A 25,370-nucleotide genomic window follows, 5' to 3' on the forward strand; every position below is an offset into this window, starting at 1 on the left:
AAACAAGACCAGTTGATCCTGTTGAAATATGACACATGGTGATATACTAGTCTTTCCTGACATCAGATGTGACAATCACACATACATAAGATCTGACTTGAAATATTTTGAAATATCCAGACAGCAGAAATCACTTGTGCTCTGTTACTGGTCGTATCTATACAATATCCTGACGTTGGACATGACTAATGAATCTTCTGCAGACACGACCACTGTCCATTTCTGAATATGATGCATGTTTAGCTTTAGTATACAGGATGACATGAACTCCAGATTTAAGCAGTATTAAAGTGGTCCCATATTTCATTTGACATTATTTCACACTGTGGTATTGCTACTTTCACTTTCATACAAAATCTGTTTACTTCTTCCACCTCTGCCCTTGATTTATTCCTTCAAGGATTTCAACAGAATTCAACAGAAATGACATAGAAAACCACTTGAGTGCATATAACTCACTTTTAACCCACCCACAACTTCTTAAAGTACCATATTTTTAAATGTATAATATTGTAATAAGGAGTTTTAGTAGAATGAAAAGGATAGTAATTTGTTGCAAAAAGAGACAAACAAATGAATAAATAGAAGAACTGCAAACCATAACACTTGAACACATGAAAATATACCAATGATAAATAAATTCTTTGGTTTCCTTGAAACGTGAAAAAATAACACATTTTTAACTTGAGTAGAATAAATGATGCTGCATTCATCTTGAGTTCTTTCTGAATGAAATGTCAATGAAGAATCAACTTAAACATTCACTGTTACATCTTTTATTTAACAAGAAACAAAACATACAGGGCCAGATAAAAGTACTGCAAAAGACAAAAAAGGAAACATCTTTGGTTCCTTCTTATGGTCAATGAACCTCCACATCCACCACTGGACCGGAGGTTACAATGAATCTGTCCTGCGAGACAATGGAAGAAATTAGGTTTGCCATTTCCGTTCAAGTTAAGAATGACTGATTCTGTAAGTTGACACATTGTTACCAATGCTACATATCAAGTAGTACATTAGAATATCTGAAGGGGGAAATGACATGTTTGGGAGTGAAACAACAATTCAGAAGTCCATTAACATTTTCTCTAATTTTCCCTCCTTATTCCCACCCGGCTCAGTCACTGCACCTTTAAAAAGCATCGGGGAGATGCACAATATTACGTTCAATGTCAAATAACAGTTGTGAGGCAATTAACAGGGTTGAAACTTAGGCAAAAATAGAGTTCTGCTATGAGATATGTTGTCTGTTAATACAATACCATGCGGGACAGTGGATATAATGAATATACATTCTCAGCTAAGTGCTTGTCAGTTCAGACTGCCACAGAATAAAACCAAGAGGCAAGCGTTGCATAGAGGTCCTTGAACATTCTCTAGTTAAAACCTGATTACAAGCTACTGCAATTACCAGGGCTGGGAGGAGACAATCATAGCCATGTAAGCATCACACACACACACACACACACACACACACGCGAAGATGGAATTCAACAAGTTTAAAGTGGTGATCAATAAAAAAAAAATATAAGCAGACTGACAATCATAAAGCAAAACTAGAGTAACTCAACTCGGAAAGATTAGGAATGAGATGTTCATCATAAAAGTTACACCTTTATACATTTTCTAAATGAATAAAAAATAATCTGATTTACTTTTATAGTGGTGCTCTGTAAAATACATACATTTCATTGTCAGAGATTATGCTTCGAACAATAAATACAGACCAGAAAAACTAAAACACTGCACAAATGAAACGGCGTAATGCAACCAAGGAAACAGAGACATTTGGTCTACAGGTAGAATGGAAAACTGGTGAAACTAATATTGGAAAGTGTTTGGAACGTCTAAGCATGTGTAAAAAAAAACAAGAGAAAAAAATCAGATTGGAACATTTCCTTCAATAATTATGCAGAAATCTATATTATTTTTTATGTTATTAACAGCTACAAAAAATGTGTTTGATATCTCTGTATAGACTTCACCTGAAAGATAAACATTAAATTACTAGAAGTGGCCTTCTGTATACTGCAAGCTATGAATTGAAGACGCACGTTAGACAGACTGAGTACACACACACACACACACACACACACACACACACACACACACACGCACGTCTCTGATGACTCCTCTTGCCATACACCAGTTTGTCTTGTGTCGTCCCAAGCAGCACTGTTATTCATCCTGACATGCAGTTCTGTGTCGGATGTGGTAAAACACCACAGAGGCAGTCTGCACATTTACACGCACACATTGTTAAAGGATCGTTACCATTAAGCTCAAGCATGCGTTAAAAGCTGGATTATGATTCAGGGCACATGCCAGTGAGATTGTGGAATGATGAGCATGATTTTTGGAGTGTTACCACAAATGGGCTAATTTTAAGACTTACACATTTTATCATATATAAACTTGGAAATTTAACAACATCCCTACAGTAACTCATAATTGTCCTTCTCTACTAAGTGACGCGGACATGTTTTCAGCAGGCTGCCTGTAGAAATTAGCCACACTAATAGATGAATCGTGAAAATGTGATTACTGGGGAAATTAGGTTATAACAAACCATTTAATTAGACTATTCGCTCAATCAGGTTATTCACAATAACTGAGTTATGGTGTGCTAATAAATGTACTGACAGGCGGGCCACAATTTTCCTTTTAAAGAGCTTGCTGGGAGGACACAAGTGAACTTGTTATCTAGACCAGTGTTTAACATCAGCTTCATCCAGCAGAGGACTGGAGTCGTGGCTTGCAGGCTGGTGGCTTATCGTTTGGTGGCTTGATACTGGAGGGGAGAGAGGAGGAGGGGAGCAGCATTGCTTCATTCCTGTGCAGCGATGGGCTGAGCCGTTGCCCCTTCTAGTAGGGCATCTGTTTCCAGTTCAGGGTCACAGTGGCAGGACTGGGAGCAGGGGGTGGGGTCTGGGACAGGGTGGCTGCTGGGCTCCAGCAGAGAGTCTGTAGGTGGTGGAGAGGGGGAGTCAGTCCCTGGGTCAGAGGTGGGGGCTCCTGTAGCGCCACTCTGGGGATCACTGAGGTTCTGAACCTTCTTGTTGAGCTCGTTACGTTCGACTTTAAGTGCCCGCCGCAGCTTCTCGAGCCGCTGGACTTTACCCTGAAGTGCCTCAAAATCACGATCACGCACAGATTTCTGGAGACAAAACACACACACACAATGTGTTACATTGTACAAAAAAGTGTTTTTTTTTGGTAAATGTTTTTGATTGGACTTTAGCCATCAGAGATAATTAAATGTTAGTAAAGGACAGTCCACAATAAAAAAAAAATCTGCTTTACCTCCTCTGCCATCTCCAGAAGCGCCTTGTTGCTGCTCTCCCACCTTGACCGATACATGGCCGTCTCTTTCTCAAGCTTTTTGATCTTTTTAGTCATCTGTAACACAAAGGACACAAGACTGTCACATCCATCACAAGGTAAATCTATTCTCTTTATCTTACAGCCTCACAGTTACACAGACACTTCACCTTCTCCATCTCCTGTTTGAACGTAGTGAAGACCTCGTTGCTCTTGGACAAAGTGGTCTGAAACTCTTCAAACTTCTCTGTGTACAGTGACAGCTGGACAACAACACAAGTTTGATCATATAAAAGGTGTTTGTTGCGACAACATTTTCATAGTAGAATCGATCACAGCTGCGTTATAAAACATGAAGAGTAAAGAGAAATGGGAGACCTGCTGTTTGAGGTGAACTTCCTGCTGCTTCATCAGCTCACACATCCTTTGAGACTCCACTGCTTCTTTCAGCAGCTGAGGAGATGAAAGAAAAGGTACAACAACATTACACTTTTTGAAGAAAACAACTGAACCAAACACAATGCTTGTATTCTGTACATGTATGAGTGTCTGTTCAGTGTATAATTACAAATTCTTTCTCTCTGTCGTGGCGCTCCTCTGACTCCTTCAGCAGCTCCTGAGCCTGGTGAAGCTTTGCGTCCACCAGCTGCTGCTGCAGGTCCTTGTGCTTTACCACTTTGTCTATGTGCTGGTGGGAGTTCACAGAGAAATAAAACACCTTTTAGACATGCTGTAAAAAATCTGGTAAACTGACATGATTGTGACATACGGAAAGAAAAAACCTGCCCTCGTACCTCTTCACGTAGTTTGTACTGTTCATAGAGCTTCTTCAGTTTCTCAGCCAGCTCTGTGTTCTCTTGTCGCAGACTGGCGTTCCTCTCATTGTGCTGCTCCATCTGAGCCTGGATGTCGTTCAGTGTCACCTGGAAATGGGAGGTCACTTCCTTCCTTTTCTCCTCCTCCAGACGTGTTCTTTGCATCCCTTCTTCCTGCAGAAGGAAAGAAAGGAACATAATTATGTAAGGTGTACCAAAGGAACGTTCATACTGACGATTCTTGCTTCCACAATCTGACCAGTAATTCACAGCAAATGCTCTATGTATAGTGTATTATAATTGATCCTGACAAAAATGACTGTGCTCTCTAAAGAAGAGACAAGGTCGGCTAACCTGAAGAGTCAGAGAGTCAAGACCACATTTAAATAAAATCTGAATTATGAAGACGCTGGACTTCAGAGAAGCTATGGTTACAGGACGTCGTTTATCAAATCAGTGCAGAAGTAAGGGATTCATATTGATGACATTGGAGTGTGGTTTGTACCTTGAGTGTGCGGTTATGTCTCTGCAGCTCCCTGCAGAGACTCTCCAGCTTGCTGCGAGCCAGGATGGCCTTGCTGTGTTCGTTCCTCAGGTTGTCTTTCTCCTGGACAATCTGGTTCTGCTTTTTCTGCAGCACTCGCATCTGCTTCTGGGTGTTACGGTGCTCCTCCAGCTGTCACAAACACACACATACTGTTTGAGGGGTTCTGCTGTTGAAGTGAGATTGATTACTCTTACAGCAGCAGCCGATGACCGATTTTGTTGATTACATTTGTGCATTAAGTTTGTAATTGACTGATCTTTCAGGGGCCAGAAATAACTGTCAATCAAGGCTCTTATATTAATTAAAACAATATTAATTTTGTATGTAATAAACCGCTTTGCTAATCTGTTAAAAATTGTCGTGTTATGTGACAATAGCTCACGCAGATATGAAACTGTAACAACTCCTCTCAGCTGCCATGATATTTCATGCTTCTTCCTTCGGTCAATAACAACACTGCAGAACAATCTTCCTCTATCAATTCTGACACACTGCCAAATGACGCACATAAGCTCTCTCCAGCTCACACAGTCCAGATAGAAACTTCAAAATACCCTGGCTTGTATTGAGGTCATAGGACAGAGTTCTGCATTGCACCAGTCTGTCTGTTTAACATAGATCGCTGCATCACCTTGAAGAACACTCAACGTTTGCTTCTGGTGTCACTTCTAGAAAAACCTGAGCCCTTCTTCGCCCAGAATTTAAGCCAGTAAACAAACCATGCACATCCATCCATGTACCTCAGAGACACTCAGGTCCCCCATTTTAGAATATATGAGAATATTTTACAGAGTGTATGTCAATAAACAAAATCGTGTTTGGTCAATTCAAGGGTTATTCATACACCTGTAAAACATTTGGCAGCACTTGCATGGTCCCTGGGCTGTTTTTCTACTTTTATTCAAACCTTTGCAGAAACCCCCATGTTTCACTTGTGAAGTCTGTTGAGTTTAGTCCCACCATGTTGTCATTCTTCCACAGTAATGTCTGTGAGTATCTATGAGATCTGTTATTTTGTAAAGATCATTCGAAAGAAGAATTTTCCTCAATAAACAAAATGGATTAGAGAGGAATGAAACAGGGCAAGGCGATATGGCCTTAAGATGACATCACAATATGTTTAGACTATATTGCAAAAGACTGTATATATTTCAATGTTTTGAAATCTTAAATAACTAAAGGCTTCGTAAATCCTAGGTCTGGGCCAAAAAACTAAATATTACAATATTTTTTGCCCAAATACCTCAATATCAATAATACAAGAGTGTTATTGGGATGACTATTGCTACTTTGAAAAAAACATTAACACAATTATTTTATCTTATTCATGTATTTATTTAAAAAAATAATAATCATCAGTAATGTGAACATAATGAAAGTGGGTAAAAGCAAGTATTAGAACAAGCATGATAGTCTGGTGATCACAACACTTTACTGTAATTCAGCCTTTAAAACCAGGAAAAGACAAGAGCTATGTCAGATAACGATATTACCATATTCAACATTTCAAACACATTCAACAAGACAAAATATAGTCTCATATCCAAATGAAGAATTGATATGGATTTATTGCCCAGCCCCTTTCCTTATTGTTTTTATGGTTAAATTCAAATAGATCAGGATCATGTGTTGTCCAGGCCAGACTTAAGAATAGAATCCTATATTGTGGGAAACACTCACCAGTTCAGCATACTTCTTACAAAGGCCTGCAAGCTTTTCCTCTGGGGTGCTCAGTGTGTTCAGAGTCTGCATGAGAAGAGTGATCTCTTTGCCTGCATAAACAATGAAAACAGACAGCAGAGGATCAGAGAGGCTGTTAGAAAACACTTTTGCACTGCTAATTAATTTCTTCAGCGTACTAAACTTTAATATGCAAAAGATGCCATTCTTCTCATGCTGGTTTTGGCATCTGTATAGAGCACTGTCACCAATCTATAAAAATACAAATAGTCTTCTCAGGTGTGCATTGTGTAATGTGAGGCGTTTTGTTCAGCAAACTGGAAACAAAGATTCACCAGAGAGTCTTACAAAAAGAGTAAAGTACTCCTCACCCAGACCCTTCACTTTCTTCTTATCCTGAGTCTTCTTCTGCTCCTTCTCCACTCCGCCGCCTGCTTTGCCCTCTTCTGGCTTGCCGTCGACCCTGGTCAGGCCATTAAGTTCTGGGCTGTGTGACTGGCCGTTGGGCAGGGTGCTGGCATCGTCAGAAATGCTCTCCCGACAGTAGGTGCTGAGGATGTCCTCCAGCTGTCGGCTCAGCTCCTCAGCCATGTCACACTGAGACCGTGCTGCCTCTGCAACTAAACACAACAGAGGGAAAAGAAATTAAATCTAAATTGAAGATAGGGCAATTATCTTTTGTGACTTCTTGAACTCTAGGCAAGACTTAATTTCTTTTTCTCCAGACAAACAAGGTGACCTTAACCCTTAAAGAGCAGGGAAATAATTTACCTACATTTCTGTAACAATCTCAAAATGACTAAGACACAGTAAGCTATTAGGTAGTTTAACTATGGCAAACTATTCTAATTGTTTGAAAGCATCAGCACAGACAGTGGTTGCTTATAAGCATCATACTAAAATGGCAGGTTTTTAAGTGGGATTTGGTGTACAGCTTTTAATACATAAGATTGCAAGACGTCATTTCTGTTGTTACATAGTGATCTACCACAAAACATCTCACGTAATTACAAATCAGCATATTCCTTCAAAATAAAGCAACAACAGTGACAGGCAGACAACAAAATCTGCTTTATCCTGAACATGTTCCTAATGGTTCTTGTGTTACAAAGACACAGAGACAGTCATGTCATCAACATATTATCAACCTTGTAAATAATTCAAACTTTACCTTCGCTTCCTGCCTCATCGCTTTGTGGAGGTGTGTCTGTCTGTGGCGTCTGTGGTTCAGACTCTTTGGGGCTGTTGCTGTCCAAGCTGTCTTTAGCAGCTGCAGGTGACTCCGTCCCCTCTGCTGTTGGTGGAGCATCCTCACTGCCCTGAGTGGGGGACTCTTCAGTGTCTTGTTTTTTCATCTCTGGTATAAAAGGAGGACAAACCTGTAAGCCTTGGTTCACTGGCAATTACACACCTGTACCATTAAAGACCATGAGCAATTCTGTTCTGATCCCGACACAGACTCAACTATAAGGAGACAGACTGTCATTTATAACAGCAAAAAAACAAAACAATTAATACCTTTGACCGACTTAAAAAAAAAAATCGTTTAGTTATATTTCTAGCTTATGTGATATCGCATAAATCACATTATCTTATGGCAGGCCAGTTTTGAAGTACTGAAATGTCAACGTTAGAGTTGGAGCGAATGCTGCTTTTTACGTTTGGTGAAAGCTGAAAGTGAATAAATCACAATATATATATATATATATATATATATATATTACTTCTGGTCATAACTACGTGTTTTTGATAATGCGTATGGAAACCTTTAAACGCCAGAAGAGTAGCTAACTGACAGGGGAAACTGGGACACCCTCCTGTATGTAATTTAACCAGCAGCTACTTGTTACAAAATCACTAACATAACGTTACGTGTTTTGCACACGTTACTGATAGCAGTAGTTGATCGGCATTTCGACTGACAAAAAACACAGCAATTCTGAGCAACATTTCATATCAAGTTTTCCCTGTCCCCACTGGCTTTCGCTTCACCACTTGCTATCGAGCATTTACATTACGTTTGCTAGCACATGCTAACACCTGCTAGCAGCCAGATGCAGCTAAATTAGCTCGCACGACTAACAGTTGGCCAATGTTAGCTCGTGTATAAAGGACACAAACATCTAAAAACCTTGACAGGCTACACACGTGCTCGTTACTTAATGATATCCCACCGTCTCAGATATTAGGGAGTTGTTTACCTTCAGACTCAATGAGGAAATAGCTGATGTGACTGGGAACTGCAGGTTTCCTTAACAGCGTGAGGCAGAAAAAAATGACTTCCGGTAATAACTTTGGATTCTTCTTCTTCTGTATCCATTAAACGGTGGTGCACTTCCCAGCTTGAGGCTTTGCCGCCATCTACAGGATTAATACGGTACTACCTGCTGGGTTGGTCTGAAACTGAATCCATACTTGAATAAATGAATATTCATGATTCATTTTCAATTAAAAAAACTAATCAAAAAAAAAAAAAAAACTGTCTTAAATTGGATAAATTAAAATAGTTAAAAGTGGTCTTTGTAGTTTTGGGGAAGAATATTTTATTTGGAGGTGAACGTTCTTCACACGTCGGCCTTTTCCAGCAGCAGGAGTCCCTCGCTGATCTGTGGTCCACTGATGGTCATCTTGAACCTCTCAGTAGTTTCTCAGAGTAAATTCAGTGATCCAGCACTTCACCAACAGATTTCTTTCAAGCGCTTCAGTGCTCAAGAGAGAGCAATCCTGCCCCAGGTTGGTTTTGAAGCAGGTCAACAGGTCAACTCGTGCCAAAGTCTAAGAGTGAAAGAGGAAGAATAGAAGTCCGCTGCCCTTTATATACAGACCATCGCTCTGTTTTCATGAGTGCATTTGAGTGATTTTTCCTGATTTTCGTTTAATGAATATCACTGATTCGTTTGCAGCTCTTCGTTTTCCTGTCCTGTCCTGTCATTACAGTAGAGCTGCTCTGTAGCAACAAACCACGCTGACACTTTATAACAATCTTTAAACTAAACTTTATTTCATAGTTATTTCACTGTCAACAACAATCAGTAAAAGGCTTCACAAACCATTTATTTAGAAATGGTTTATTTTAAAAGTTGAATCTGTCGTATGATATCTGATGAAAATAACGCCTCTAGAAGCTAAAGGAACACACTTCAAAGAGTAGCATTAGTAGCAGCTTTTCCATATGGTTGAATTAAAAAGAGAGAAATTGCTTAATAAATGGAAACATTTTCTACATTGTGCCTCAAAAATCCTCCTCAAACTTGCCACATTAGACACTTATTCTTTATCATTGACAGCTCATTGCAAAGCCCTGCACTGAATGTTTCCCAGACACTTTTTCCACAGCGCAGCCCACCCTCAGACCTGGCACTTTGCTCTGACATTTCACTGTAAACATCTGGCAGGCCAAATCAAAATGTATAACAGATTAACTCTAGGCAGCGCTGGTTCAGACAGTGGATATTTGGCTTATTTGTTTTCAAGCCGAATGTGAACACACACACACAAAGTTGCATATATGACATCAATGAAAGACCGCACACTTGCATTAAAGGGTTGCAACATAACTTTATTTGCTTTGTACAGTTTTTCCACTGAACAATTTTAAGTTCAATATATTTTCTTTACATTTTTAATATTGTTGCTGTTTCCTGTATGCATTTTTTTTTCTTTGTCATGTTCATGTTTGTGTGTCATGTTCAGCTGAAGTGTATTTAGTTTCTCGTCACTCATTCATACCGTCGGTAAAGTCAAGTCAAGTCACAGTTTAAGATGGGTAATTTTGAGCAAATGAAAATCATAAACAAGAATAGAGAAAAATAAATACAAGTAAAAGAAATGAGAGAGGACCAGAGCAGAGAATACATCAGGACTGGTCAGTGATGGCATATGAAAAGTATTTTACAAACATGTAGCATTGTAAACATCTGTAGCGTAGACAACGTTACTTGACCAAGCCGAGGATGGCTTTCGATTTTGATATAGACATGAACAGCTTCTAGGACGGAAGACAAATCAGATTTGAGATATTTAGTGACGTCTGTTCATTCTCCGTTAGACAACAAGGTTCCTGATCATGCAGCCTGACTAGGACAAACTTTTACTCTAAACACAATTATCCAAAAATATAGCCCAGAATATCCTGATCAGGAAAAAGATCAAGAAAAGCAGAAAAGGCTTGTATCCTCATCTTCTATTTTTTTTTTATTGTCTTTGTTTCCTCCTGTGACGTGTTCTAATGAGGCTTTTTCTCCACTTCTCAGAAGTGATTAGAATTACATCTGAATCCCTGTCAATGTATCAGAACATACATATAGTTTAACTTATAATACTTTTTAATGTAAATCACTGCACATTTTCTTAATCCCAGATTTTTATCTTAGAAAAAAAATGTCAAGTAGTTGCCTCTGTCAGCTCCACCCAGTGGAAGGAGTGTCACCTGTGAGAGCAGTTTGTAGGTGGGTATTTGCCTCAGGGGTGCCTGATTTTGGACAATAGTTATTGCAGTCTCCTTGATTATTTTGCTGATTTTCTAACTCCCTAAACAGTACTTGAACTTGAGGAAAAAAACAAAACTGAGAAGAGAGAGACTGAGCTATTGCAGCTTCTAATGAAAAGAAGCAAGTTTTAAATGGCCTGGAACGCGGTCTCAGTCAGACTGACTGGGTCAACACAAGCCAATTACATCAACTACTGAAAACAAAACATCCAGTAAAAACTCTTACCAGCCTTCAGGATGACTAAACTTTGGTAAACTATGACAATAAGGTTAGTACCTGCTATGATAGTCGCTAACGGCTCCTCAATTTGCATCATTTTCCACATGTCAATATTTCTCTCAGTGCAGCAGAGTTTCTTTTTGCGGAGGGACTTCCGACAGGCAGCCTCCTCGACAATATGCTAAATATTGTTCTCTACTGAAATCAATTCTTTGATTCCAAAACATTTGCAGCTCAGCTTTGCACAGTGAAAACCATTAGAAGACTGCAACAGTGGGGACCATCACACTAATGGACAACAGGTAGCTGGAAAAGACCAGTTTTATGCGATTAATCAAGTATCCCCCCCCCCACCCCCTCCCCCAGACATTTACACTGCCTTAACTCAGTTCCCTATTTAGGTGCCCACAGTAAAGAATGCCACTTTTCGAGAGAAACAATGGCAAAATGTAACTTTAAAGATAAGGAAAATAGAGCAGCAATGTTCTGCACAAAATGTGTGCACATTCAAGTAAATAAAAGATATAAAGAAAAATCACCTGTAAGTCAAAGACAGATACATAAGAAACCTCCAGTCTTTGTTGGTCGGATTGGCACTTTTGTGAATAGGAGTGCATTTTTATTTGTCAGAAATATAAATATTTTTCCTGGTTGATGCACCGATTCTTTTTTTTTTTTTTTCTTCAAACGTTGCAATTCTGGCATTATTTGTAGGCCAAGCACAGAATTGGCCATGAAATCGAAGACTTCAGTTATAAATGCTGCTCTACACATCGGTCATGTAGAGGGTAAGTTCTTGTTGCTCAATAATTCATGATTTCAACTCTTATGTCTTCTCGGAGCGCACGTGTTCTGTGGATAACATCACAAACTCGAAAAACAGAGAGCCTCACTAACATTTGCTCTTCAGTCTATTCCAGCTTAAAGCCTTGCCTGTTATAGAATATTCTCTACTGATGAGGGAATTTAGAGGCCGAGTGTGATATTAAATTGGACAGAGTGAGATTTCATGATTTCTTTTTCTTATTATGAGGTCCAGGTGCTATATAAATAGAAATATACACAGCCTGTATTCAGACACTGTGCCTTCAAAAGAGCCATCAGGACTTCCATAAGGTCGTGATGTCACAACTATACAGTCATCACCCTCCGCGGCACCCCCAGCACAACTGCGGCTGAAACAAACACTAGAGCTGACGCAGAATCACGGTGGGTGGTGTCTGCTCTGGCTTGTGAGAGCTGGCCAATCAGAGCAGAGTGGGCGTTTATTAGAGAGATTCAAACTAAGACAGACTTTTCAGACAGAGGGTGAATATGGGTGCTGCAGTAATGGATAATTAAGATTTTCTTTGAGCCACTGATAATAAAATAATCTGAAACTGAGTGTTAAATAGGAGCTTTAAAACAAACCAAATGCAGTCTGTCCATCCAAAATGATGAGTAAAAAAAGTTTTTATGGAATAGTTTTTCTTTTTTCAAATATACAAAAATATTCACCCGTCTCATCTGTAACATGTTTGTGTCCACAGTTCCATGATTCAATGATCAGGCTGCTTCAGTAATCCACAGAACAGGGGCTCCCAGTCTCTGATGGGGACATAGTCTTAGAGTCTATCAAACTCTTCCTCACACAGTGCCTGTCAGTCAAACATCACACAACCACAGTTCTGCTCCATCCACAGAGCCTAAAAACCCTGACCTTGGATCAGCTCTTGCCATGACTGGAGCGGATCCATGATCAGGGTTTACGGGGCTAATTCAAACCATCATAAGTCATGTGGCTAGAAACAACAAAAAAAGCTTCCACAGGACCTACATGTGCTCTGAATCACTTCTGAATTCCAGAAACATCTCTTGTCATTGTCTCAAACAGAAAACAATTATGATTAAAACTGAACTGAGGGAAACACTTTCATTAATAAAGAAAATATACTAAGTGATCTACAAAAAAATCAACAGCCAAAGTGGCAATTTTCACACTTAGAGGAAATCTAAACTTCAAAATAAAACTACACTCCAAAGTCTATGGAAACTATTTTACTTGGTTCTAGCCACTCATCTGTGTGAGGTGTGTGTACAGTGTCTGCTGGTGTTGTGTGCAAGTGTGCATGAAGTGTGCGCAAATATATATTATATATATCATATATAATGCAAATACATACAAATCCAAATATGTATTTATACTTGAATTTTTTTGTTGCAGTTAGGCTCGTCACTTGTCTGACATGTATCCCTAGCCAAACTCTGCTTGTTATAGACCCACGAAGAAGCGGCGCAGATTTTTCCTAGCCAGGCAGAGGATCGGCTATTTACATCAATACCTAAACATATCACAACGGACCCATGCAGAACCATCAACAGGTGTTATTCCCATTCCTAAAAAATGGCGATTTAGAATGCCATAGGTTAAATATCAACTCTACCACTATACGAAACACCACCACCGCCACTACACTATCACTGTTAACACCACCAAACCAATTACTTGCGGCCCACTTCCTGCTGTTGTGTCACACAGTATTATTTTCTCTATCCGTGTGTGTGTGTGTTTGGCCAGGGATACTCAGTGACTGTAGGCAGGGTAATAGAACACCATGCAGAACCCCTACCACGTACATCTGGGGACGGGGGAGCACAGGGCCAAGCAAACCAGTAGCAACCAGCTTCAATTAAATCAGAAAATTCAAACTAGAAAATGTCCCGTGACATCTAATATTCCTTCAATTAATTTCAATATAAAAATAAGTTAAGTTTGCTGCTGCTGCTGCTGCTGCTGACTTGTCTCCCCTTAAACCCCAAGCTAGGCCTGGTTTAATAGTTAGATCACTTCATAATTCAAATGTATTGTTATTAATAACACAGCACACGACGAACATTGGATCTCTAACTATACCACCCTCAAAACCTCGATTATTTTTTTTTTAATTATGTAGATCCTTAAACATTTCCTCTAAAACCCCATCCTTTTTTCCCCAATATCTCATTCAGAGCCTTTCTTTAGTTCAGGTAGTTTTCTATATTATCTTTACACGTCTTGTAAAACCCTCCCCCCCAGAAATTTGTCTTGATAAAAGGAAACAGAAAAAAAGTCTTGAAAAAAATCACACGTTTTAGCTTGGGCATCAGACTCAGATGCTTTTTTTCCATGAGCAGATCAGCCCTAAGCCAATCAAAAAAGGAGGAAAAAAAAAATCACAAGCACTTATAAAAAAGGAGCAGGTAAATAAGGATTTGGGGATAATCATAAAACATAAGGGGTCCTGTTACCAGGTTTTTTCTTTGAATTGCGCTCAGTAAAACTGACATCAAGAACTAGGCATATATCACCTCTAGCACCCCCAGTCTGTGGACTTTGCTTGGGGATGTGTGGGTAATCCTGAACATAGGAATGTCCCATTGAAAAGAAGAAATTCAAAAGATATTAACCAACTGCCATTACTGCCAATGAGAGAATCAAAGCGCTATCACATGGCAGGAAGATGTCTGTGTGTGCGTTTTAAGCCAGGGCAGACTCACACTTCTAAGTGTAATGGAGATTGTGTGGCTTGCTCCCCTTGGCCAGATAACACGCAAGTCTGCCCTGCAACAAGTCAGTCCACCGGCTGAGGAGAAGGGTGGTGGGCATTTTTAGGCTGGAGAGTGGGACAGTTTTAGCTTCCCTCCAAAAAGGGTGGGGCCTTTGTGTGTGGTGTTGGTAGTGGCAGATCAGGGGAGAGGGCGTAAAGGTATAACTCAGGCAGGTTGGGGCCCTCCATGACATGGGAGGAATGGAGGGGGTGTGGTGTGTTTTAGAGGAGAGCGGCGCTGACTTATAGCTGGAAGCCCTCCATGGGGGCCTCCTGCTGGGGGAAAAGGAACTGCTGGTTTGCCTGGTCCACCTGAGGGGCGAGACTGTTGTCCTCGTCCTCCACGCCGAAGTAGTGCTCGATCAGGTCAAAGGCCTTCTGGTAGATCTCCTGGTTGTCATGGCTCTGGAGGAACTCTATCTTGTCAAGGCCTAAAACAACAAGTAACATTAGACCAATTTATTTTTACTCAGACCTACTGGAGCATTTTTGTAGATCCAATATATTTAACACTATTACTGTATCAACTTTAGTTAAAAGTGTTGTATGATACACAGTACAGAATATAAACCCACATTATACAGACTTTCAGTATACATGTGTTTGTAATGACTTTGTGTACAGTACCATAGGCTTCTTCAATGAGGCTGCAGTAAGGATTAACTCCGCTGCCGTTGTTCTCCTGCTTGGCCTCCTGCTCGCCCAGCCTCAGGATATTTTCCAGCCCGTTGAGAGCCACCTGAACGATCTTAGAGTCCATCACTGTCAGAAGATCGCACAGGGGCTTAATGCAGCCCAGGTTCACCAGATATCTATTCGCAAACAGACATAAAAACACATTTTTCAGATTTGGTCACTGGTGTGTATTTTAATCTTACTTCACATCTCTGATGTCGAACGCAAACAAATGCCATTTTTTTCCACTAAAATGAACAGAAAAAGGACAGGATTGAGACTAGGGGTGGTTAATCAGCCCAATTTCCCGATTCGATTCCGATTATTGAAGTCTCGATTCAATTACAAATCGATTTTCGATTATTAACGATTATCGATTCGATTTTCAATTAATAACGATTATTGATCTTCCATTTAACACCAGTCAGCTGCTGAATTATTTTACTTCTCTTTTAAGTAACACCTCACAGCACCTTCAGTATTGTATAGTGTAACTGTAATATCAAAATTATTATTTTTAATTTGTTTTAAATGTAGTGTTTCACTGTTAAAAGAAAGCTGCCAAGCTCAGCAGCCGGACTCATGTTAGAAGCATTGTTGGTGACGAGAACCAGGGTGTGTCTATCTATTCCCCGCTCGTCTGCCATTGCTTTGAGAAACTCACACATAGTTGCGCTTGTGTGGCTATCATCCATAGCTCTCGTCTGAAGTACGTAGGACATTAGCTTCCATTAACTGCTGACATAATGAGCTGTAACGGTCACATATGAGACTGTAGCTCTGGATGTCCAGGCATCGCAGGTTATTGCTACCCTGTGAGCAGAGTTGAGGGACACTTGCACGGAAAGGTTTGTCTCCTTGTAAAGATTTGAAATCGATTTAAGTGTGAAAAAGCTCCGGGATGGAATAACATATCTTGGCTCCAGACTGTGGACCATGTAGCGGAAGCCAGTAAGAAGAGGACTCCAGTTTGTATTACTATTTAAAAAAATTAAAACGATTTTTGGAAATTTAATAATCGAAGCATAATCGTCAATATTATAATTGCGATTAATAATATAATAATAATTAATAATCGATTTTTTTCACCACCCCTAATTGAGACCCATCAAATTTTAAAGTTTTCTTCCGTATCACAAAAATTCAGCAATAGTTGTCTGTGCAAGGATAAGTTCATTGAAAATACTAACTGCTAATGGCTAATTCAGCAGACTGTTAATGGTGGCTGTTGTGTGACAAATATGAGCAAGAAATAGAGCTCAAACGTATGCTAACTGTAAACTTGCTGTTTGCATACTGATTCTTGACAGAACTAAAGGCTTGTAATGTCCCATCAACCTTTTTCAAAGATTAACAGATAATAGAAAGGGCTACTCACAAAATGAGATTAGATTTTATTTTACTACATCTTTAACTTAAGTCATCACTTAAACTCTAGACCATCATAACGTGAAACTGACAGCCCATTTAGTTCAAAAAAAGAGATAAGAATGTTGAGTTGAGAGGATACTGCAATGCACCGCGGTTTCTTTTTTTGTTAATCTGACCTGATCTGCTCTGGTGTCCCTCCAGACGTGGCGTTTGTGATGGCCCAGGCCGCCTCTTTCCTGGTCCTGAATTCAGCTTTCTGTAGAATTTCGATGAGCACTGGGAAGATGTTGGCATCAATTACTGTCTGTGGGGCAGGATAACATGCAACATCAGGGGCATGTCCCTTAGAGCAGCTACAACATAGTTTTGACATTTTAAACACTTTAACAAAACCAAACACTGGGGATCAGAAGTGCGCTAATAGAAAGGGTAAAGCCCTTGTCCTCTCAGCTACAGTATGACAGGCCTGTGAGGACTGTGACAAATTGATAATGAACCCATCAGTCTTTTTCAGAAACTGTTCTCACCTCAAACTCTACGTGGCCTGTATTTAGATGATGTTTAATTACTGATCTGTCAGACAAAATGAATAATTCAAACAGAGCTGTTAGTTTTAACTCTTGCATTTCAAGGTCTGTTTATCACCTTGGAAATTAGACAGGCGGTGCTTGTATTATTGTGACAAAATTCTTTTAGATAGGAGCCTTTGATTGACCCAGAGTAGATGATAAAGACGAGATCAAACCATAATTTCGTGTTCTTCTTAAATAGAAAATTATATAAAAAGACATTCTATTAACTTTGAGACTTATGTTGCGATAAGAAAACAATTTGGTAAAGTAAAGACTTGTGATGACATGGCTCGTTGGGGGGGGGGGGGGCGCGACTACAATTAGATGTTTGCCAAATGTCACTATGTTAACAGGCCATGTTATCATCCGTTTATGCACAAGTAGAAATAAAAAGGGCAGTGTCTGTAATAAGCCGTCACTGAACAGGAAACTATGTCTCTGTACAATTACAGCAATTATGGTAGGAATTATGTTGAGCCAGAAAGAAGCAGCTGTTTTTATGTAGAAGTGAATTTAGAAAAGTACAAGTTATTTTAACTTTTTTTTTTATCCCAATGGACCCAACCTAATTTACTAATTTATCATGGGTAAACTAGGTATTTTGCAGGTCACTGTAGTTATGAGCTTTGTGTGTTTGCGTCACCTGTATCTGTGCTCTGTTTCCTGCTGTGATGTTGGAGATGGTCCAGCATGCCTCTTTGCGAATGGACTCTTTAGCACTGCTGAGAAGGTGCAGCAGACATGGAAGGGCTGAACAGTTCAACACCACCTACAAATAGTGAGAGGGTGGGTACAAACCGATTACTAGAAAGGTTTATGAGGTGTATAAACTCAACTAAAAAATAACAGATTCTTCCTTACAGCCAAATATAGCTCGCTTACCCTCTGTCCTCGAAGTAGGAGTAAAAACTACACTCACTGTGTGAATTTATAAAAAATCCACTTAGTTGCCAGTTTATTAGGAACACCTATCTTAAAATAATGCTGCCTAGTACAACAGTTCCACATTAAATCCTACTTTTCTGCAGGTGATTTTTCTATAGAAGTGTGGCATCAACCTCATGATCAAGATGAAGGCTGTTGGCTGTGGTGCGTCTGGATTGTACCGTTTTATACCGACAGGTGTTTCTATTATTTTGTCCATCCCTTTATGTCAAGTTATGAAACTAACTTAAGTTTGATGCACATGCTCACCTGTGTCTGGATGTCATCTCCAGTGACAATGTTTCCGACAGCTCTCAAGGCAGGGGAGGCCACCTTATAGTCAGTGTGCCTGCAGAAAGGGAGGTTTAATACAGAGAGAATTTTAGGTGCTTACAGGCCATACTTAGTGTGACGGAGACAACAGGGACTACTGCTGGACTTACATGAGTAGTTCTACGAGGCGCCTGCAAACACCAGAGTCGATGACAGCCTGGATCTTATCGTTGGGGCCGTCTGAGAGGTAGGACAGCGCCCAGCAGGCGTCTGCCAGCAAGTCTGGGTCACTGCTAAATAAAAGCCTGGACAGCACTGGCAGACAGGGTGACACCTAGACAGCACAGACATAATTCATATGTGTAATGAGAAACAGGAGGAATTCAACAACACCTCAAGAATTACACAGAAATGGAGTCAAAGTTTTCAGCAGTTGGTTGAAGGAGGAGCTTGGTACATTGCTATTCATTATGCCAAGTGAAAGAATGCCCAAGTCTCAAGCATATACTCACTGTTTAGAAATGTAACAGTGTGGGTTATGAGACTGTAGAGAAGGCGTATTCAAATAAACGTAATTGTGACCCTTACAGTTAATTTAGATAAATACAGGTAACAAAACTCTGTTGTGGGAACCTCTTCTAAACCTCAGGGAATGTTCAACCTGACTGCTGTGTGCAAGTCATTAAATTACTTCTTCATAAGGTGCACAAAGGTCCCAGGTTAAGAAAAGAAATGCTATAAAGTTACAACACTTTGGCTTCACTGCAACACACGATCTTCAGAGTAAATAATGTCGCAACTGCTCAGCTGACGTGAAAGTTGATAACTGAGTTTTACAAATGTATCTATATCTTCTTTGGTTAAGCAATGAGAACTATACAACTTCAGCTGGGTCTACAGCTGAAGGTTTTGCATGAACGGCAAGGACACTGACAAAAACAGCTTTCATCCTGCACCTGATTGTGTGTCCAAGCAGTACTAGTCATTATGCATGCTGTGACAGCTAGGGTGACAGCTAGGTATGCCACAGTGAGGACATTTTCCCACCAGCCAATAAACTTGTGACAACACCAGTGTCGCTATTTACACTGGATATTTAACAAGATAGTTATCTACGGATGATGCTCAACATGTGTAAAGCACTTAGTTCTATTGTTTACGTTAGATCAATTAATCTTCCACATTTTAGAAGGTGCTTAGAAGGTTGGTTCACTATTAAGTTTGAGTTGCCAGGTCTATCAAACGTCCCCCACACTGGACCTAACAACTGTTGCTTATGGCCACAGATGAGCTTTAATATAATGCTCACATGAAGTACAAGCTGGTTGTAGTTTGGGCTTCTTATCAAACCCTCATTTAGAAAGGAATTTCGAGAACAGGCACTGATGGGCAATAAAACAAAAACAAAAGCATAATAAATATGGTTGTCAAGTCGGGGTAATCATTGGCAATTGGTGTATGTCCAATTCACAGTGTTAACGCCAACTACCTTGGCAAGCTATTGACAGCCACACTTGAAACTTAGAAATGCAGCTGGCCTGATCTCGAACTATCACAGCGTTTGTGATGTTGACCTCATGAGTCAAGGTGATACCTTTTCAAAGGCAGGTGGCGGGTTTTTTCCTCTACAGAGATTAGACAGAGCCCAAACTGCATTCCTAGTCATGGTCAATCTAGTGGATTTGGTCAGAAGCCTGAAATGAAATAAAGGAAAGCAAAACTCAGCACATAAGGTAGCATCGGAAATATGCCACTATAGAATGCCAGAGGCCTGATAAAGTATTCCCTTCACAGAGGCAGAGAAAATAAGCTTACATTAATAATGGTGGGAGGATGTTGCAGTTCAGCACGTAGTCTCTGCACACTGCACTGTCCCCTGCAATATTCCCCAAGGCCCACACAGCCTGTAGAAAATGAAAAAAAAATAAAAAAATAACGTGTGTTACCTGTGGACGCTGAGTTCAAAAGTATGGAACTGGAGAGGACAAGCCGGCATGACAATCATCAAGATGGACACAATGTATTCTGTCAGTCACACTGCGAGTTACCTGTTCTTGGACGTCCTCAAAGTCGGAGTTAAGTAGTTCAATGAAGATTGGCACTGCTCCAGCCTCAATGACTGTCTTTGTCTGCAGGGATGTGCCCGATGCTATGTTGGTCAGTGCCCACGCTGCTTCAAACTGCAGGGGCACCAAATGTCACCGAAAAAAGGTCATTTTAAACACAATTTTATATGTTTCATTCAATGAAAGGAAACTTTAGAATCCTTATTGGAACTTTCGGTCACCTCAACATGATCATTTCAATTTCAGTCTTTTTTACAATAGTACTTCATGTAGGTATGTGTTTACATCTCATTGATTTTTGCAGAGCAAAAGAGTAAAGGACAATCTTTAAATTTGAAGTCTGGCATTTCCTGATTTATCTGAGGCACACATTTCCCTGCCATCGGTCAACTGGGATGAACACATCATATCTGGTTTCAAGCAAAGACCCACAAACTGACCTGTAGCGTGCAGTTGACACTCTTCTTCAAGAACTCCACAAACCTCTCCACAACTCCTGTTGTGTTTATAACTTCATCAATTGGTGGGTTGGGCTCTGAAATGAACAGAGAATGTAAATACTTTTGTTTGGACCACAGTTATGCAGAGTTATTTTACGAGTACACAAGCAATACCTTTGGAAAGTAGTTTTCTGAACTTCTGTGTTGTGGCAAGCTGAAGCTCTGGGTCCTCCGAGAAAAGCATCTCAACCATGTCTCGAGTAATGACTCCTTCCTGCAACCATACATGCACAAGCAATTAGCATAGATTCCTCCATTCACAGCCTGCAGACTGCAAAACAGGACTGGACAACAAAGGGTTAAGTGCCCAGAAATGTAATGTATAATAACTTTCCGGCGGGTCCTGCCAGAGTCCCTCTTTGTCAACGTTGTGTGAGTGGGATTAGGAATATAAACACTCACTGTTACTGGAGAGCTGAGGTACGAGTCCACCAGAGGACTCTCAAACATGGCTTCCTCTTCGTTGAGAACATCCACGTTCCTCCTCTTGAAAAGCTGTGATTAAAAAAAAATGGTCAGAGCCCACAGATACACAGTCAAGCCAAACAATCTTTATTAAACAAGGACTACAAGTTGATATATTCTCAAACATGGAGTTCAAGGATTTGATGTAGTACCTGTTGTTCTCGTTTCTGTTTCCTGAGTTGGATGCCCTCCTCCTCTCTCCTGCGCCTCATCTCCTCTGGGTTCAGTGCTTTGTTCTTGTAGCGGTTCATCCTGTAGTTATCTTTGGCCGGACTGGCTGACGGCTCTGATGGGCCACAGACAAAGTAGGTGAACAAATCATAGGACAGCAGGAATCAAAGTTGTGCATCATTTGCTTTATCAAAGTTAAACTTGATGTGCACAAGATATTTGCTTATGTTTCCCCCGACATCTCTAATAATAGGTCATGATGATGAAATTTAATGAATATAGGCATATAAAAGTCCCAGTACAAACAGGCTCATAGAAACTGGCCAACACAACCTAAAAATACACACACACACACACACACACACACACACACGTGCAAACAAACACAGCTAAGCTCTTCATCAACCAGTCAGCTGGCGGGCAGAACAAACGTATTTATTCAGAGGACTTAAATCGCAGAGTTAGCATAAATTGGTGCCCACACAGGACAAACTGCCCATTCTCAGCATTTGTGCAGTCATGCCACCAGAACAGGGCACGGGGCAGATCCCCGAGTCACCCGGGGGCTACAGGGGAGAGAAAGGAGAGGTGTGGGACATCATTGAAACCTGCCATCGGCGCAGGACGGTGCCAGCTGTCTGTGCCAAAAGCCCCCCGTCGTAACGGCGGGGGTTTCCGAGGTTAAATATCGGAACAAGTGGCGCAAATTGAGGTCATGTTATGGTTTGGGGGCCATTAGCACAACGCGCCTCATAAAAAGCTTACGCATGTGTGTAATGTGCCCAGATGGGAAAGCCACAGGCGTGGATGACACACAACACAGGTTGCGGCTGGATGCTTTCGTTTCTGTACTGTGGTAGTTAGATTAGCTGCTGTATGTGAACTGCACTGACTGTGCTGTTTGGGCAGGATGGCACAGAAATAGCACTGCTGGGAGCGCTTCATCGGCATGTCAGAGGAGAGCGTTCCTACAGCAAGGAAAGGCAGTGTTTGTTGACTAAAATCACATTCCAACATACACTTTGTGATATCTAGCCATGTCGATAGATTCGGTTTATTTGTTAAGGACTTGGATTAAGGCCCGGATCGCAAACTGTTTTAGAGTGGTGGCAGATATGTCAACAGCAAACACATCACAGCCTCAGCAAATAAATCTGAAACTGTCAGTACAGCTTTATAGTATCATTTCTTGTGAGTGCCAATGCTGGTGAACTAAGCTGACCTTTTAATTAAGTCTGATTAAGTGAAGCACAACAGCCTGACAAATCAACTAATGGAGACTGACAGAGGGAGGAACAGTAGGCCCCCCCCCTTACAATAACACAATTTCATGACCACAGATCTTTGGACCAGCTCGATTTATGATCGTAATATTTCCACTTGACACACACAACAGCCCTTCTTTCAGTCCTATTTATTGACAAGTATCCTCCAGTAATGATGCAGTAAATTACAAATGAAACACACGACAAGACAAACAAAGCGAGCATGATACTCTGCGGGAAGGGTCTGGAAAACATGGGGACCCCCTGGTGTCACATGTACTCAGTGATTTCTGAGCGTGCCGTCACATGTACCAAAACTATTACTCACTGATGTTAGCAAGCTCTCAAAATGTTCCATGACCCAAATGATCATTTCTCGTGAACTTTAATATCTAGTCGATTTTCACATACACCCCCCGCCCCCCCCCCACAAAAAAAAGAACAAGAACAACGGTTAATTTAACCTGTATCAATAAAATATATATAATCAATTAATGCAATACCGGTACAATACTGAACGACAGAGCTAGCATAGCTACACTAACGTTAGCGCTAGCCACTGCGCACAAATCTGTGCCTGATTATATGGCTTATTATGTCATTTTGCAGGCGATGACTTGAACTTTTGAGAGCCGTCGGAAACGTCTTGTCAACTTACCAACGACATACACACCAAACAGAGCAAAACGTTAGAAATCTCCACTAAGCAGCACTAGCGTTGCATTTGAGCCCCAACGGTTTGCTAACGTTCAATTATAATCATCTGTAGTTCAAAGAAACATCGGAACAGGAGAGACTAGCGAATGTTCATGTGCAATAACCGATAAAGAAGCCAATATCTTGACATAAAAACTTTGATATGACAGTTCCACTAACTTTGGACATGGACTATACGTGTGTCTTCCCACCTAACAAACCACGGTACAGCTCGGTGCTAACGTAGTTAGCCATTAGCTAAGTTTCCCTAAGTTGGCTAACAAATGACACTGTTTTGCTCGAGTTGGAATTATGTTGATACACGTTGTACGACATCTTTTAATAGAAGAAGCACTGTCCTGAGACAAGGTTGTTTGTTTACTGGCGTAAAATAGCAAGTCATCTTGCCTTACTACGTAGCATCGTTATCTAGCTAATGAGTTAGCCAACTAGCTGAACAACAGTGACAGGGTGAGGATTTCATAATCGTTATTCCCTCTGACACCGCCGAAAAATGTACCACCTGAACGCACATCTGTACTCTCGTTCTACTGAAGAGCTTACCCATGGTGTCCTATGTGGTTTGAGTGTGTCAAGTCGCGAAGATGTAAATCAATTTGAAATCCTTTCTGTCTTCTAGCTTTCCAGAATTTGCTCCTGTAAGCAATATGTCTGCCGGAGACGGAAACGTCAAAATATAACGGCGACTTCCTGCCACCAGGGGGCGCGCCTGCCTCACAAAACACAGTCAGGACGCAGAGACAGTGCAGCCCATAGACATATATTAATATATACGTGCAGCCTCCATCCAGCCCTAGACATTAACACTCAGTTTAGGACTGGATCTATTTAATCATCAGACACAACTGATGGCTCAGACCGTGATGCTGAAAGCCAATCATTCATTCATCAATAAAGTACTGTACCAGTTATTAGTGTGGTGAGGGAGAGGTGACACATTATTTTACATCATCTGTGTCTCCCTCTCCCTGTTTCATACACCCCTTTGTCTTGGATCTGCATATCTTCCTTTAGTTTTGAAATGCTCTCTCTCTCTCTCTTTCTCTCTCTCTCTCTCTCACACACACTGTTTGTGTGTGTGTGTGTGTGTGTGTGTGTGTAGCTGTGGCTCCCCTGTGTTTTTCTCAAAGTGACTATGACAGAGTAATACAGGTGAGGTGCACCCATGGCCAATTTGCTGGGAGCATGTAGTGGTAAATTACTGCACTATATTGCGAAGCAGCACTGTCCTCTGACACAGCCCCCGAGGGGGCCTGGGGAGAAGCACCAGAGAAAAACTTTAGGGGGCAATGTTGTACAAATAAAGTGGAAGTAAAAGAGTATTCACTGCTGTCAGGCTGGCTCTTTCCCTTACTAGAACGGGTGTGAGAGGGCAAGTCAACTGTTGCACCACTGAGTTGCTTTCCTATTATTACAATTTCTTAGTGGACAAGAACAAATATTGCCCATAGATCCATGCTCTCGCAGAGGAGCTCCGGATTGAGCTTCACTCAGCCGAGCCTTGAGCTGAGAATTCACAGCCTTCAGCAGGTGTGCTGGCACAGAGATGAATCAAAAGACGCCGCTTGCAGGATTGCAGCTCTCCGCTGGTATCAAATAACACAAACAACACAGGGCCAATTTGTGGCACAGAGGCAGCATCCAAATGCTCTCAGATCCAGCCTGCAGGGCTGTAACTGGGGCTCATCGAGTCGGATTTCACACGGCCCTCCTTTGTGAGTTCTTTACCT

The 25,370-nt window shown here is 40.9% G+C and overlaps 2 protein-coding genes across 2 annotated transcripts; both read right to left on the bottom strand.

The window, feature by feature from the left end:
* Positions 1-760: 760 nt before the first annotated feature.
* txlna (taxilin alpha) lies at positions 761-8,665 on the bottom strand. Its single transcript, XM_030412756.1, has 11 exons — positions 8,568-8,665; positions 7,538-7,723; positions 6,738-6,986; positions 6,367-6,458; positions 4,645-4,815; positions 4,119-4,313; positions 3,893-4,012; positions 3,703-3,777; positions 3,495-3,587; positions 3,307-3,402; positions 761-3,160 (listed from the first exon to the last, which is right to left on the bottom strand). Exons 2-11 carry the CDS (start codon positions 7,719-7,721, stop codon positions 2,831-2,833), a joined length of 1,605 nt encoding a protein of 534 aa, XP_030268616.1. The 5' UTR covers positions 7,722-7,723; positions 8,568-8,665; the 3' UTR covers positions 761-2,830.
* A 1,239-nt stretch (positions 8,666-9,904) lies between these two features.
* kpna6 (karyopherin alpha 6 (importin alpha 7)) lies at positions 9,905-24,318 on the bottom strand. Its single transcript, XM_030412194.1, has 14 exons — positions 24,184-24,318; positions 21,640-21,773; positions 21,425-21,517; positions 21,137-21,236; positions 20,963-21,057; positions 20,505-20,636; positions 20,272-20,360; positions 20,051-20,150; positions 18,627-18,790; positions 18,454-18,532; positions 17,903-18,028; positions 16,864-16,991; positions 15,269-15,453; positions 9,905-15,072 (listed from the first exon to the last, which is right to left on the bottom strand). The coding sequence occupies exons 1-14, from the start codon at positions 24,185-24,187 to the stop codon at positions 14,885-14,887; spliced, it is 1,617 nt and encodes a 538-aa protein (XP_030268054.1). The 5' UTR covers positions 24,188-24,318; the 3' UTR covers positions 9,905-14,884.
* Between the last annotated feature and the right edge of the window lie 1,052 nt (positions 24,319-25,370).

The sequence above is a fragment of the Sparus aurata genome, chromosome 3 (assembly GCF_900880675.1).
Source record: "Sparus aurata chromosome 3, fSpaAur1.1, whole genome shotgun sequence".
Lineage (NCBI taxonomy): Eukaryota > Metazoa > Chordata > Actinopteri > Spariformes > Sparidae > Sparus > Sparus aurata.